Genomic DNA, 17238 nt, shown 5'->3' on the forward strand with positions numbered 1-17238 from the left:
TAGTCTGATTCCCAAACAAGTGAATCTTATTAACCCGTAATGTTCTGGTGAATCAGAAACGATCAAAGTAACAAATTTAGTTTGATTCCCAAACAATTGATTCCTTTGAACCTGTTTCTTTCAAATAAATCAGAAACAATCAGCATGACCCATTTAGTCTGATTCCCCAACAAATGATTCTTATGAACTGGCTTCTTTTAATGTATTTGAAACATTCAATGTGTCTAGTTTACTCTTATTACTAAACTAGTGACTCTTATGAACTGGTTTCTCTCTTGTGAATCAAAAACAATCTGCATGACCCATTTAGTCTGATTCCACAACAAATGATTCTTATGAACTGGCTTCTTTCTGGTGAATCAGAAGCATCAACATGACCAATTTATTCTGATTTCCCAAGTAAAGACTGTTATGAACTGTTTTCTTTCTAGTGAATCAGAAACAATCAGTGTGCCAAAGGTTTCTGATTTCTGACCAAGAGACTCTAGTGAAACGTTTTGTTGTTGTTGTTTGTTTGTTTGTTTTGTGAATCTGAAACATTCAGCCTGATTAGTTTGGTTTGATTCTCAGTTGTGGAGCTGAACTTTTTTATAGTGAATTAAATTGCAACACAATCATTTCAGTCTTCTATGAGCTGTTTCTTTTAATGAAAACTTTAATGTAACTTATATTTGTTTCTGGTTCATCATCATTGCAACAATGAATCATGATAATGAAGTGTTCACTGAATCAGCATATGACTCGCAATATCCTTTTCAGTGATGTCCATATCAAAATGAACAAATTTCCCCTGGCGTGCAGGCTGTCAGTCACGTGCTACAACTGTTTTACACACACATTCAGTCACTGTCTGCCCACACGAGTCTTTGAATGGTGACAAATATGCGTCCTTGGAAGGATTCAACAGACAGCACTCAGTTTTTCAGTGCAGTGAGAAGCGGCTTAAGGAGAGGAGTGCGTTTCTCCTGCGCATGATTGGCAATGTGAGTGTGCCCTTTACATGCTCACTGCTTTGCTTTCTGTGCTCTAGTTCACAGCGAGAGAGAGAGAGAGAGCAAGGGAGTATGAGAGAGAAAGAGGGAGAGAGAAGAAGGGATTGCAAAGGACCTAAGGGTTGTAGAGATGAAAAACAAACCTATGGTTATATAACCAGAACAACGTCACGTGACACTGGTGAGTTAATGAGAGCAATCACATACAGTATAAATGTACTTCATCCAGCAGCAAATTAGACATTCAAGAGACTCAGCACTTTCAGTTGCTGTTTGGTTGTTATTATATAGAAAACAGTTACTTGCGGGGAACTGATGTCTTGATTTAGTATGAATCTGCTTTATGTTTACCATTGTTATCACCAATAATATAATTTTAATCATGAATTTATATAATTTGTTAATGTGTGTGTACTGTATATATTGTATATACGCATAAATATACAGTGTGTGTGTGTGTATATATTACACGTTTATATATATTTATATTATAGACATTGAGTGTTTAGCAGCTTGAAATTATACATACTGGCCACTTTATTAGGTACAACTGCTTGTTAACACAAATTTCTAATCAGCCAATCACTTGGCAGTAACTCGATGCATTTAGGCATGTAGACATGGTCAAGGCGATCTGCTGCAGTTCAAACCGAGCATCAGAATGGGGAAGAAAGAGATTTAAGTGACCTTGAACATGGCATGGTTGTTAGTGCCAGACGGGCTGGTCTAAGTGTTTCAGAAACTGCTGATCTGCTGGGATTTTCACTCACAACCATCACTAGGATTTACAGAGAATGGTCCGAATAAGAGAAAATATCCAGTGAGCGGCAGTTCTGTGGGTGCAAATGCCTTGTTAATCGCAGAGGTCAGAGGAGAATGGCCAGACTGGTTCCAGCTGATAGAAAAGGCAACAGTAACTCAAATAACCACTCGTTACAACCGAGATTTGCAGATAAGCATCTCTGAATTCACAACACGTCCAACCTTGAGTAGAACAGGAAACTGAGGCTACAATTCACACATGCTCACCAAAAGTGGGCAATATAAGATTAGAAAAATGTTGCCTGGTCTGATAAGTCTCGATTTCTGCTGCAACATTCAGATGTAGGGTCAGAATTTGGCATCACCAACAGAAAAGCATGGATCTATCCTACCTTGTATCAATGGTTCAGGCTGGTGGTGGTGGTTTAATGATGTGGGGGATATTTCCTCGGCACACTTTGGGCCCATTAGTACCAACTGACCATCATGTCAATGCCACAGCCCACCTGAGTATTGTTGTTGACCATGTCCATTCCTTTATGACCACAGTGTACCCGTCTTCTGATGGCTGCTTCCAGCAGGATAACCTTCCAATCACCTCAGATTGGTTTCTTGACAAATCTGTAGCAACTGCATGATGCTATCATGTCAATATAGACCAGAATCTCTGAGGAATATTTTCCAGTACCTTGTTAAATCTATGCCACAAAGGATTAAGGCAGTTCTGAAGGCTCAACCCGGTACTAGTAAGGTGTACCTAATAAAGTGGCCATGTTTTAAAAGTATTTATTGTATGTTATCTATATTAGAATTTATTTATTTGTATATATTTATATGCTTTCGGGGGTCATCTGTCAGCAATTGCAACAGAATGCTAACAGCTTTCTTGTTTCATTATGTCTCTAAAAGGCTCTGAAAACATTCTCATGGGCAATACAAAAAAACGTCTTGAGTGGTTTAAGACTTGCACCTTCCTATACTTTCCTGTATTTCACACCCTAATCTTCCCCTTCCACTGACGGCTTCAGCAAGACTGTGCCATCTGTCTAACTGTCAGTAGGTATCAGTCTGCCCTCTCCCCCTCGCCACAGCAGGACAAGCGTGACATAACTGTGCCATCCATGAGCGTCAAGATCGAATCTGTTGAAAAATTGCTTATGACAGCTCTCACAAAGCGTGCAGGAAAGAGGGAATTGTTTCTCCACTTTTACATAACAAAACCCAGATGGTGATTTTTTTTCAAACATCTGCATGAACAGTAACAAAACTGAGTATGTAGTTCCTTGAGACACATTTAAACTGGTGTGTAAAAACAAGCAACTCACTGCCTCTGACAGCCAGTTATCTTCAGCTCGCACTTTTTGAGAGGCTCTGACATGGTAAGCTGTGCACACAGGCTCTTCCCCGCTGTGCTCCCAGATCATTTAAATGCAGGCTCTAATCATAGGCACATGCATATAAACACGCATGCTCATATTGGGATGCTTTCTTGGAGTGTGTGCTGGGATTTTGGGTATGTGCCATCTAATCAGAGTTGATGACAGCGGGATGGTTGTTACGCCAGAGAGAGAGAGAGAGACATAACCAGTACACTTTAATGACTTTTAGAGGAAGTAGATATCACTAAATGACCCGGACATTAACTTGTGGGTTATTACAGACCTGTTGTTTGTGTATGTTTCAGGTGGTAAAGATCAGACAGAGCTTTATCATAAAGGTGTTATAATAGGTGTTTATTAGCTTTGGGATTAGAGGTGAGGTATTATAATTATGTTGTCATGAGAGAAACCTTTTAGTTGTGTGTCCACCAATATTTGTCCACCAAAAGCTTCTGATGACTAAAAATAAGTGGGAAAACCTAAGAAGCTTAAGCTGTGAGGAATCTTATGTGGGAATATGCTACTCTGATTAATTCATGAGAGGATTAATTTGCGCACCGTTAAAGAGATTTCACTTCATAGCAGTGATGAAGCAAATAGAGGCCATATATGATACTTTTTGGGGTTTATTTTGTAACCTTGTCAAAACAACAAAAAATGCTGCATTTATAAGGCCAGGATAGTAGGTGGCGATGTCTCTCAGTAAAGAAACACTATGCACATCTGCACGTATGCTGACGCTTCTATTGGCACTTGAAAAGTTGAAAAATTCCCAACTTCTTCAGCGAGCAACACCACTGAAGCGGCGCCTACAGATCCACAATTCTGTTTGGCAACGCTTGACGTCACCCATTCAAAGTGAACGGGAAGCATTGACGCTTTGGGTTGTAGGGGATGGGGGATGGAATTGGCCCCCCTAATAGTAACTCTGGTAATTAGTAACTAGTTCATAGGCCTTTAGAATCATCCTAACTTCCAACACCCCCATCACCCTGATCTGAAGCACTTTATTTTGTGAAAACAACCATCTGAATGTACTTTATCCAGCTTATTGCATGGCTAAATGCCACATAGAAAATTGTTATCTGGGAATAACATTGCTTGGAATGTCACGACTGAACTAATAATAAGCTCATGCATTTCACATATGAATGTCAAAGAAACAATGGAAAAGAATACAGAAAGCATCAGTCAAAATATGCTAAATAGATGAACTTTTGCTCGGACACAAGCATTTACAATATCCAAGCAATCCAGCCAAATTTGTTTTAGGGTGTACTCACACTATGCTATTCGAACTGTGCCCAGGCCCGTTTCCTGGATCGTTTGAGAAGTGTGAGTGCTCTTAATCGGGCTTAGGCACAACCCCCTACTGCACGACAGCTGCACCTTGAGCAAACCTCCTAATTCCTGCAGCACGAGGACTTTGTTTGTTTATCAATCTGTTCTGCGAAATATTTTACAGCGTGTCACCAAACGACTTAAACAGTATAAATAAAGAAATCTCCACTGTGCTGTGCGAAAGCGCTTACTGAACATCGCATCGTTGGCGTCCCCAGGCCTTAATGTAATGTCAGTGCGGGCCGACGGGGGAGACGGGAGGGGGACAAGCGTGCTTCGGCCTGGTTCAAGGCAACTGTACATAGTGTGAGTACGCCCTAAGACTACATCTGACCCAAAACAAAAACTAAATTGTTATCCTAACCTCGTAACCTCCTCAAGAAGAGAAAAATTAATCTCTCAGTTTTAAGGGATGTAGAGTAATTGTAACTAGATATTAAAGTTTGAGGACAAACTTTATGGTGGCTTGAAAAGCCGAATCTGAAAGTTTGAAGTGGTTGAATTAGCATGTTACTAGCATGATTCTAGCATGAATTAGCATGCTACTAGGATAATTCTAGCATGAATTAGCATGTTAGTAGCATGATTCTTACATGAATTAGCATGTTGTTAGCATGATTCTAGCATGAATTAGCATGTTACTAGCATGATTCTAGCATGAATTAGCATGTTGTTAGCATAAATCTAGCATAAATTAGCATGTTACTAGCATGATTCTAGCATGAATTAGCATGTTGTTAGCATGATTCTAGCATGAATTAGCATTTTACTAGGTGGTTGCTAGGGTGTTTTAAGTGGTTGCTAGGTGGTTGCTAAGGTGGTGCAAGGCAGTTGCTAAGGTGGTCTGACTAGTTGCTAGGTGGTTGCTAGGGTGTTGCTAGACGGTTGCTAGGGTGTTTTGAGTGGTTGCTAAGTGGTTGCTAAGGTGGTGCTAGGCAGTTGCTAAGGTGTTCTGACTAGTTGCTAAGTGGTTACTAAGGTGTGGCAAGGTGGTCGCTAGGGTATTCTGAGTGGTTGCTAGGTGGTTGCTAAGGTGTTGCTAGGCGGTTGCTAGGGTGTTCTGAGTGGTTGCTAAGGTGTTGCTAGATGGTTGCTAAGGTGTCCTAAGTGGTTGCTAGGTGGTTGCTAGGGTATTCTGAGTGGTTGCTAAGGCGTTGCTAGGTGGTTGCTAGGGTGTCCTGAGTGGTTGCTAGGTGGTTGCTAAGGTGTTGCTAGGTGGTTGCTAGGGTGTCCTGAGTGGTTGCTAAGGTGTTGCTAGGCGGTTGCTAGGGTGTTCTGAGTGGTTGCTAGGTGGTTGCTAAGGTGTTGCTAGGTGGTTGCTAAGGTGTCCTGAGTGGTTGCTAGGTGGTTGCTAAGGTGTTGCTAGGTGGTTGCTAAGGTGTTGCTAGGCGGTTGCTAGGGTGTCCTAAGTGGTTGCTAGGTGGTTGCTAAGGTGTTGCTAGGCGGTTGCTAGGGTGTCCTAAGTGGTTGCTAGGTAGTTGCTAAGGTGTTGCTAGGCGGTTGCTAGGGTGTTCTGAGTGGTTGCTAGGTGGTTGCTAAGGTGTTGCTAGGTGGTTGCTAAGGTGTCCTAAGTGGTTGCTAGATGGTTGCTAGGGTGTTCTGAGTGGTTACTAAGGCGTTGCTAGGTGGTTGCTAGGGTGTCTTGAGTGGTTGCTAGGTGGTTGCTAAGGTGTTGCTAGGTGGTTGCTAGGGTGTCCTGAGTGGTTGCTAGGTGGTTGCTAAGGCGTTGCTAGGCAGTTGCTAGGGTGTTCTGAGTGGTTGCTAGGTGGTTGCTAAGGTGTTGCTAGGCGGTTGCTAAGGTGTCCCAAGTGGTTGCTAGGTGGTTGCTAAGGTGTTGCTAGGTGGTTGCTAAGGTATTCTGAGTGGTTGCTAAGGCGTTGCTAGGCGGTTGCTAGGGTGTCCTGAGTGGTCGCTAGGCCCTTACTAAGGCATTACTAGGCCGTTGCTAGGTGGTTGCTAGGCGGTTGCTAGGGTAATTTGGGTGGTTGCTAGGCAGTTGCTAGGGTACCCTGGTTGGTTACTAGGCAAGCCTCACATACATGATTGATAAAACATTTATACTTAGTAAGCATTTCTAGCAAGTTACAGTACTGGGCTAGTCAATATTAGCATGTAGCTAGTCACTGCTAGCATGTGTAGCATATAGGAAGTTCCGTTTGCTAGCATGAGTCAAACGAGCCAATCTCCAAGTCTCTACGATGTTCTGATGCTGAGATATAGCTGTTGATGAATGGTTGCTAGGGTACTCTGTTTTGTTGCTATGGGCGAGGTTACAGAGTGAACTTGAATGTGGTTGGTTGTCTTAGTCGAATGAACCAACCCCCATGTCTCTATGACACTGCTATGCAAAGATATGCATCTTGGCCTATTTTAATGGAAGTCTATGGAATCAATTTGGGGGCGGGGCTTGTGAGCTTCATTATCATATTGAGATGCTCATTGGTTGTCTGAGTCAGATGAGCCATCCCCCAAGTCAATAGGACACTGCTATGCAAAGATATGCATGTAGGCCAGTTATTAACATGAGTCTAGTTTGAATTAGCATGTTACTAGCATGATTCTAGTACAAATTAGCATGTCATTAGCATGTTTCCAGTATGAGTTAGCATGTCATTAGCATGATTAGCATATGAGTAGCATGTTGCTAGCATGATTGGCATGTCATTAGCATGTTAGAATTATAAGCATTTTATAGCACAGCTAATTACATTCTATAGGACAGTTGCTAGGGTGCAGTATGTGGTAGTTAGGGGTGTGGCTAGAAAGTTAAAAGGCCATCAGTGATTGGCTGCTGGCTAGACTGAGTTAAATGAGCTCAGCCATTAGTCTGTGTGACAGTCTGATGCAGAGTTATGAGCTCACAAAGTTTGATCCCATGTTAAGTCAATGAGAGTCTTTCGAATGGAAGTCTACGGGACAGTTGCTAGGGTGCCATAAGTGGTTGCTAGGGAGTGGCTAGTAAGTCTAAAGGTCATCAGTGATTGGCTGCTGACTAGACTGAGTTGAATGGGGCCTGACTCTAGTCTGTAGGACAGTCTGATGCAGAGTTATGAGCTCACAAAGGTTGACCCAATGTTAAGTCAATGGCAGTCTTTTACAATGGAAGTCTATGGGACAGTTGCTAGGGTGCCAAAAGTGGTTGCTAGGGAGTGGCTAGTAAGTTTAAAGGTCATCAGTTATTGGCTGCTGGCTAGACTGAGTTAAATGAGCCCAGTTAGAAGTCTGTAGGACAGTCTGATGCAGAGTTATAAGGTCACAAAGTTTGACCCAATGTTAAGTCAATGGGAATTTTGGGAATTTTCCGGGTCGTTTTTCGGAAAACCGAAAGTCGGATCAGTCGGAAAAGATATAGCAACCCGAGTCAGACCAGTTTGAAGGTTTGACGAAAGTTTGAAGTATGAAGCTTGAAAAGTTTAGGAGGAGATACACTTTAAAATTAGTCTCAGAAGAATAAGAAGAAGAAGAAGAAGAAGAAGAAGAACTAGAACCTAAAGTTCGTTGACGAACTTTGATGTTGGCTTGAGAAAGCCAACGTGACTGTGCCGGGGACTCAAAGGCAGTTGGCAGGAAGCACAGCAGTTGAGAAGTGGTTGCTAGGCGGTTGCTAAGATGTTGCTAAGGCATTCCTAGGTAGTTGCTAGGGTGTTCTGAGTGGTTTCTAGGCTGTTGCTAGGGTCCACTGGACTGTTAATCGAAAGGCCTCATTTACATTTTTGATCAAATCGAGAGAGAGAGAGGACTGATTTGTTCAGGTTGTTTAATGCAGATCACTATAGTATAGTTAGTATTTATAGTATATATTATAATCTGAACAAAATTACATTATAATAAACATCATATGAAGAAAAATATTAAATTAAAATACTAATGAAACAATAGCACATACATTTAGTTAATTTGTCTTTTATTTAATCAGTCTTATCAGTTTTGCAGTTAAAAAAGAGTACAGTCAATTTACAGTAATTTGCAGCGTTATATATATAGTTATATAGTTATATATACAGTTTACAGGAAGAAAATCGCATTAAATACAATATTAGACCATCTTCATCACGTGGTTAATTCTGACCAATGACGTTGTTCCACCCCACTGGCCACTAACACAATAGGTGCGTTCGACTTCATGCAGCGCTGCGCAGATCGATCGAAATCTGTCTTAAAGCGGTGCATTCTGGTAAGAAATCTTGTCCGGATTGATGCTGCGCCGACGCCACGTGACTGTCACATGTGGCATCAAAGTACCGCGACAGCGCTCCGAGATCAGACGGCAAACTCAGACCATGCAGCTTCTGAAGAGCGACTGCAGGAGCTTTGATGACGACACCGATATTACACGATTGGCCGAGTTCACCACATGACAACAAACACGTGTATTTCGGGTTTATAATTGGACAAATTCCGATTCAAAAGTTTCAAAACAAACAATTCACTTTTCACACCCTCTCTATCCTGTACACATCTTGCTTATTAAAAGACTACAAATATTTTACTGCAGTAATCATCTTTTGTTAAATAATCTGGTTATAAAGGTTAGCTTGTTTGCGCAGGTTTATTTGGAACTTTTTTATACAGACTATTTACTGCATTCATCCCCATGAACTATTTTATTAAATAATTATAAAATGGTTTTATTATTATAATATAAATATCTATTTTATTTCCTGTCTAGCAGTTTACCTGCTCTTTCTGGGAAACTTCTACATAGCTCACTTATTTTACCTTTTGTTGTTTTCAACACAATCTTTTTGGATTAAAATGCTTTTTTGAAAATGCATTCATTATCCAAAATAATGTCATTTATTAAGACCTAATCAAAACACCTTGTTTTGCTTTTTACATTGGAAATTTTTATATCTATAAATGTACATATGTAAACCCTTTTTTAGCATATTCAAACAAGAAGTATTAGCCTAAAGGTTGATGTTTAACTCCTAGAATTTATGCGTATTGCTTTGTATTTAATAAACCTGTTCGTTTTTATGTTTATATTAACCTCTCATTTCCTCTTATTTCTCTCATGCATTTGTTATATATTTTATTCATAATTCTCTCTTATTGTTTAAAAAGGAACAACAGTTTGTAGAGACTGTATTCTGTTTTATTTGTAAATGTTTTGTTGTTATAAATTAAAATAACAAAAAAATTATGATGACGCCATGTAATCGGTCATCATTACTGCAGCAACTTTGAGTCCCGAAGTGTCCAGCTGTCCGTCTTGACGGCTCCGTTTTCAACTCCTCCCCCGCCTGCGCTCGGCTAATCTCGTTGATCACCGGCTGCAGCTGAACCTTATGTCGAACGCACCTAATGTTATAATCGTAATATTTAATTGTCATCACCTGGGTGATTTTATTTTTTTTGGTACAGCATAGGCCAAAAGCTTGGCTTTCATTGTCATTATCACAAGTGAGGAGAAGGCTTTTTTGCGGCACAGAAAATTCTGTTTTGAAAGAAATATCTGAAGTAAACTTATGTTTTTGCCAACATAAAAGGGGGATAAAAAATAATCCTTATAACACTAACCATAAATTTGTGTATGTGTGTGTGTGTATGTATATATATATATATATATATATATATATATATATATATATATATATATATATATATATATATATATATATATATATATATATATATATATATATATATATATATATATATATACATACAGTTGAAGTCAGAATTATTAACCCCCATTTGATTTTTTTTTCCTTTTTTAAATATTTCCCAAATTATGTTTAACAGAGCAAGGAAATTTTCACAGTATGTCTGATAATATTTTTTCTTCTTGAGAAAGTCTTACTTGTTTTATTTCGGCTAGAATAAAAGCAGTTATTAATTATTTAAAAACTATTTTTGGGACACAATTATTTGCCCCTTTAAGCAATTTTTTTTTGATAGTCTACAGAACAAACCATCGTTATACAATAACTTGCCTAATTACCCTAACCTGCCTAGTTCACCTTATTAACCTAGTTAAGCCTTTAAATGTCACTTTAAGCTGTATAGAAGTGTCTTAAAAAATATCAGGTCAAACATTATTTAATGTCATCATGGCAAAGATAAAATAAATCAGTAATTAGATATAGGTTTTTAAAACTATTATGCCTAGAAATGTGCTGAAACAATCTTCCCTCCATTAAACAGAAATTGGGGAAAAAATAAACAGGGGAGCTAATAATTCTGACATCAACTGTATGTATATATATATATATACACACACACACTTTATTTTCACTGTTTGTAAATAATTGTTGTTAACATTTTTGCTTTAAAACATTATAATACTGTTTTTGCACAATAAATAAAATGTGATTTAAAAAGTGCAAACATTGTCTTTGTTAGAATTTACACGTGATTACAACGGTATAAAGACGTTCAGGTCCGACCGGACCGAATGGAAAGAAATTGTAGGTTTTAAAGATGGATTATTAGTTTTGTGGCAAGGACATAGCTGTTTTTAGAGGGTTAAAATACAGATTAAAAATAAAGTTAGAATGATTTTATATTAAATATGTTTATTGTATAATATACGTGAATGTTCCTTGGCTTTCATTTTCATTATCACAAGTAGAGGAGAAGGCTTTTTCACGGCACAGAATATTCTGTTTTGAAAGAAATATCTGAAGTAAAGTTATGTTTCTGCCAACATCAGAGTCATGCATTTTAAAACTCACAGGGTAGCAGACAGAAATGCATGCGGGTCGATTCCGACGCGGAAGATTCTGCATCCAGATCAGCACGGATCTCCCCGCCTCTTAAAGGGCCATTACTAAATTACAAAGGCCTCAAAAATAGTCTTCTGGCGCCATCTCGTGGACACTCTGACACGCTTTGAGTCTGAATTTTACAAATTTAATATAAAAAAATATTTATAGGAAAACTGTTATTTATAATTACACCAAATAAATATGACAATTATCAGTAATTTCAAACACATCTTTTGGCCAAATTTGAGGATTGTATACTTTTTTATATGCCCCAAATACTCGATACAATTTTTTAATAAAAAAATTTTTAATTCAAAAACTACAAATCTTATCGGCATGAGGACATACAGCAACCATCTCATGAGCAGAAGGCAGCTTTTGACCAAATTTGGGGCTTGTAGCATCTAAGTCCTGGGAGGAGAAGCGATTGCTTTTTTTAGGTCAGAAGCCGGAATAATAATAATAATAATAAGAATAAGTTTAAGTAGCATTACAGTATGTTGGCTTTCTCAAGCCAACATAATAACTAGACAGTAAAGTTCGTCGAGACAAACTTTGAGGCTGGCTTGACAAAGCCTGTTGGTAATAGTTTATTTAGTTTAAAAACAGTTTGAAAAAGTATAAGTAGCATGTTATTAGCATGATTCTAGCATGCATTAGCATGATTCTAGCATGGATTAGCATGCTATTAGCATGAGTGTAGTACAAATTAGCATTTTATTAGCATGATTCTAGTATAAATTAGCATGTTATTAGCATACTTCTAGCATGAATTAGCATGTTACTAGCATGATTCTAGAATAAATTAGCATGTCACTAGCATGATTCTAGTATGAATTAGCATGCTACTAGCATGATTCTAGCATGAATTAGCATGTCACTAGCATGATTCTAGCATGAATTAGCATGTTACTAGTATGATTCTAGCATGAATTAGCATGTTACTAGCATGATTCTAGCATGATTCTAGTATGAATTAGCCTGTTACTATCATGAATCTAGTATGAATTAGCAGGTTATTAGCATGATTGTAGCATGAATTAGCATGATTCTAGTATGATTTAGCATGTTACTAGAATGATTCTAGCAAGAATTAGCATGTTACTCGCATGATTCTAGCATGAATTAGCATGTTACTAGTATGATTCTAGCATGAATTAGCATGTTACTAGCATGATTCTAGCATGCATTAGCATGTTACTAGCATGATTCTAGTATAAAGTAGCCTGTTACTATCATGAATCTAGTATAAATTAGCAGGTTATTTGCATGATTCTAGCATGAATTAGCATGATTCTAGTATGAATTAGCATGTTACTAGAATGATTCTAGCATGAATTAGCATGTTACTCGTATGATTCTAGCAGGAATTAGCATGTTATTAGCATGATTATAGTATGAATTAACATGTTACTAGCATGATTCTAGCGTGAATTAGCATGTTATTAGCATGATTTTAGCATGCATTAGCATGTTACTAGCATGATTCCAGTATGAATTAGCATGTTATTAGCATGATTCTAGTATGAATTAGCATGTTATTAGCATGATTGTAGTATGAGTTAGCATGTTACTAGCATGATTCTAGTATGAATTAGCATGTCACATAGCATGCTTAGGTGGTTGCTAGGGTATTCTAAGTGGTTGCTAAGTCGTTGCTAGGCAGTTGCTAGGGTGTCCTGAGTGGTTGCTGGGTGGTTGCTAAGATGTTGCTAGGCGGTTGCTAGGGTGTTGCTAGGTGGTTGCTATGGTGTTCTGAGTGGTTGCTAGGTGGTTGCTAAGGCATTGCTAGGTGGTTGCTAGGGTGTTCTGAGTGGTTGATAGGTTGTTGCTAGGCAGTTGCTAGGGTGCTCTGATTGGTTGCTAGGTGGTTGCTAAGGTCTTGCTAGGCGGTTGCTAGGGTGCTCTGTGTAGTTGCTAAGATGTTGCTAGGTGGTTGCTAGGGTGTTCTGAGTGGTTGCTAAGGTGTTGCTAGGCGGTTGCTAGGGTGTTCTAAGTGGTTGCTAGGTTGTTGCTAAGGTGTTGCTAGGGTGTTCTGAGTGGTTGCTAGGTGGTTGCTAAGGTGTTGCTAGGTGGTTGCTAAGGAGTCCTAAGTGGTTGCTAGGTGGTTGCTAGGGTATTCTGAGTGGTTGCTAAGGCGTTGCTAGGTGGTTGCTAGGGTGTCCTGAGTGGTTGCTAAGGTGTTGCTAGGTGGTTGCTAGGGTGTCTTGAGTGGTTGCTAGGTGGTTGCTAAGGCGTTGCTAGGCGGTTGCTAGGGTGTTCTGAGTGGTTGCTAGGTGGTTGCTAAGGTGTTGCTAGGCGGTTGCTAAGGTGTCCCAAGTGGTTGCTAGGTAGTTGCTAAGGTGTTGCTAGGTGGTTGCTAAGGTATTCTGAGTGGTTGCTAAGGCGTTGCTAGGCGGTTGCTAGGGTGTCCTGAGTGGTCGCTAGGCCCTTACTAAGGGATTACTAGGCTGTTGCTAGGCGGTTGCTAGGGTAATTTGGGTGGTTGCTAGGCAGTTGCTAGGGTACCCTGGTTGGTTACTAGGCAAGCCTCACATACAAGCTTGATAAAACATTTATACTTAGTAAGCATTTCTAGCAAGTTACAGTACTTGGCTAGTCAATATTAGCATGTAGCTAATCACTGCTAGCATGTGTAGCATATAGGAAATTCCATTTGCTAGCATGAGTCAAACGAGCCAATCTCCAAGTCTCTACGATGTTCTGATGCTGAGATATCGCTGTTGATGAATGGTTGCTAGGGTACTCTGTTTTGTTGCTATGGGCGAGGTTACAGAGTGAACTTGAATTTGGTTGGCTGTCTAAGTCAAATGAACCAACCCCCATGTCTCTATGACACTGCTATGCAAAGATATGCATCTTGGCCTATTTTAATGGAAGTCTATGGAATCAATTTGGGGGCGTGGCTTGTGAGCTTCATTATCATATTGAGATGCTCATTGGTTGTCTGAGTCAGATAAGCCATCCCCCAAGTCAATAGGACAATGCTAAGCAAAGATATGCATGTAGGCCAGTTATTAACATGAGTCTAGTATGAATTAGCATGTTACTAGCATGATTCTAGTACAAATTAGCACGTCATTAGCATGTTTCCAGTATGAGTTAGCATGTCATTAGCATGATTAACATATGAGTAGCATGTTGCTAGCATGATTGGCATGTCATTAGTATGTTAGAATTATAAGCATTTGATAGCACAGCTAATTACAGTCTATAGGACAGTTGCTAGGGTGCAGTATGCGGTAGTTAGGGGTGTGGCTAGAAAGTTAAAAGCTCAACAGTTATTGGCAGATTGGTAGTTGGAGTTAAATGAGCTCAGCCATTAGTCTGTAGGACAGTCTGATGCAGAGTTATGAGCTCACAAAGTTTGATCCCATGTTAAGTCAATGAGAGTCTTTTGTAATGGAAGTCTACGGGACAGTTGCTAGGGTGCAGTATGTGGTAGTTAGGGGTGTGGCTAGAAAGTTAAAAGCTCATCAGTTATTGGCAGATTGGTAGTTGGAGTTAAATGAGCTCAGCCATTAGTCTGTAGGACAGTCTGATTCAGAGTTATGAACTCACAAAGTTTGATCCCATGTTAAGTCAATGAGAGTCTTTTGAATTGAAGTCTATGGGACAGTTACTAGGGTCCAAAAGTGGTTGCTAGGGCGTGGCTAGAAAGTTTAAAGGTGATCAGTCATTGACAGTTTGATAGTCTGAGTTAAATGAGCTCAGAGTTCTGTGCGACAGTCTGACGCAGAGTTACGAGGTCACAAAGTTTGGTCCAATGTTAAGTCTATGGGATTTTTCCGACAGTCCCGGGACGTTTTTCGGAAAACCGAAAGTTGGATCAGTCTGAGGAGATATGGCATACCGAGTCAGACCAGTTTGGAGGTCTGGTGTGAGTTTGGTGGTAATAGCTTGAAAGTTCAAGGAGTAGATAGAGTTTGAATTTTAGTCTCAGAAGAAGAATAATAATAAAATTAATAATAATAATAAGTTTAAATAGTAGAACAGTAGTCTGGCTTTGACAAGCCAGCCTAATAATAAGTTTACGTGAGATAACAGTATGTTGGCTTTTCAAGCCACCATAATTAGCATGATTCAAGTATACAAGAGAAGACACTGTGAGGTCTTCAGCATGGTTGTGCGTGCGTGCGTGCGTGTGTGTGTGTTTGTGTGTGTGTCTGTACTGGTTTTGGTGGTTTATGAAGAAACAAATTTGCATAATTACATGGGAATGACCTAACTGTTTATATGAGGACATGCCTTACACCCTTGCAATTAAAAAAAATAAAAAATCTTATCAATTCTATTAGTCTTCAACTTATCATGGTATTTTAACATTCAAAATATGCCATGGGTTTCCCATGATGCTTGGGTTCATGGATAGGGGTACTGTAAGGCCATAAAATAAGCATGTTTACAATATAAAATACATAATGCTCATGGAGAGTCCTCATAAACCACCAAAACCAAAACTCGCACACAACCTATGAGGTCCCCATGAGTAAACATGAATATTAATCATACAGAATTAAGTATTTAGCATGTAAAAATGTCACCCTGGATCTCAAAACCAGTCTCATGTTCCAGAAATACATTAATTTAATGCCAAAAATCATTCATTCATTAATTTTCCTTCTGCTTAGTCTGAGAACATGCAAACAGAAATGCCAACTGGCATAGCTGAGACTCGAACCAGTGACCTTCTTGCTGTGAGGTGACAATGCTAACCACTGAGCCACTGTGCCATCCCTTCCAAAAAATTATTAACAGTGAAATGATTGTGTATTAAAATCATGTTCTAAAAAGACTTTTGTTTTGTAAATTTCCTGTACTGAAAGTACATCAAAATTAAATTCAAGAACTTAATCTGGGCAACTTTTAAGGCAATTACTTTGTATTTGCGTTTTTTTTTTTTTTGATAATCCACAGATTCTAGATTTTCAAATTGTTGCATCATGGCCAAATATTGTCCTCTATCCTTACATCTTGTCATCAGTATCAATGAAAAGCTTATTCATTCATCTTTTAATTTTGACATTTATGATTGGGTTTTGTGGTCCAGGGTCACAAATGTAGTTTTTGTTTGTTTATTTGAAGGTTGGGTTTAGGGTTTGGGTTGGAGTACGAGTTCAGAATATATACAGTATAAAAGTCATTACATCTATGGGAAGTCCCCACAATGATGTTTGTGTGTGTCTTTTTACTACATTATGAGGCCCAATTGTCCCCACAAGTATAATAATACCAATCATAAAGTTTTAATAATGTAAAACTGCAGAAGGTTTTCTAGAAGGGTTGTTTATGGTTAAGGTTTGGAGAATTTTGGAAAATAGAGTCAGTACAGGACAATTGATTTTGTCTATGAGAAGACCCCATAAAACATGAAAACCCATCATGTGTTGTGTGTGTGTGTGTGTGTGTGTGTGAGAGAGAGAGAGAGAGAGAGAGAGAGAGAGAGAGAAAGAAAGTGTGTGACTCTAATCTAGCAGCATGGAGGGGAAGCCGAACACCGGATCTACTGATGTGTCAGAAAACATTCACAGCCATGCCTGGTTGAGGAGCGCTAAATAATGCATCACATCCCCATGGCATGTAGCATTTGAAACTGCCTACTGATTTACATGCAGAAATATTTACAATTATATCTGTCTGTCTTTATACCATTGATAGACAATCCAAAAAATCTCACCAAGTCTTTAGATGTGCCCATTCTCTTGAGCCCGTCCAGAGGCAGAAGATCGGCCGAGTCCTTGTGAGTGAATTGAGTGGCTTGTTTGAGTCTCCTCTGCTGATGCATGATGGCTTTGTCCCTCATCTCCAACTCCTTCTTGCCCTCACTCATGGTTTTTGGTGGCGGAGAGGTGAAATAAACACTAACCGAAGCACTAATGAACCTACTAAGCACTGATGGGTGAGAGTCAGCAAGACTGTGACCCTGATTTACAGCTAGACAGTCTCATACACGCTTCCCCTAAAGCACACACACGCATGTGACAAATGCAGGTTCAAAGGCATCAAAAAATGGCCAATTTTCCACCCTCGAATAGCAAGTTCTAAGCAAAC

At 39.3% G+C, this 17238-nt stretch overlaps 1 protein-coding gene across 1 annotated transcript in view; it reads right to left on the reverse strand.

Moving 5' to 3' along the window:
- Positions 1 to 17017, reverse strand: part of nrip2 (nuclear receptor interacting protein 2) — a 54396-nt gene extending 37379 nt beyond the window's left edge. The window contains exon 1 of the mRNA NM_001123515.1: positions 16865 to 17017. Within this exon, the coding sequence (NP_001116987.1) occupies positions 16865 to 17017 (153 nt within the window). The remainder of the gene's footprint in view (positions 1 to 16864) is intronic.
- Positions 17018 to 17238: the final 221 nt, after the last annotated feature.

The sequence above is a fragment of the Danio rerio genome, chromosome 4, assembly GCF_052040795.2.
Source record: "Danio rerio strain M-AB ecotype USA chromosome 4, GRCz13ab, whole genome shotgun sequence".
NCBI lineage: Eukaryota > Metazoa > Chordata > Actinopteri > Cypriniformes > Danionidae > Danio > Danio rerio.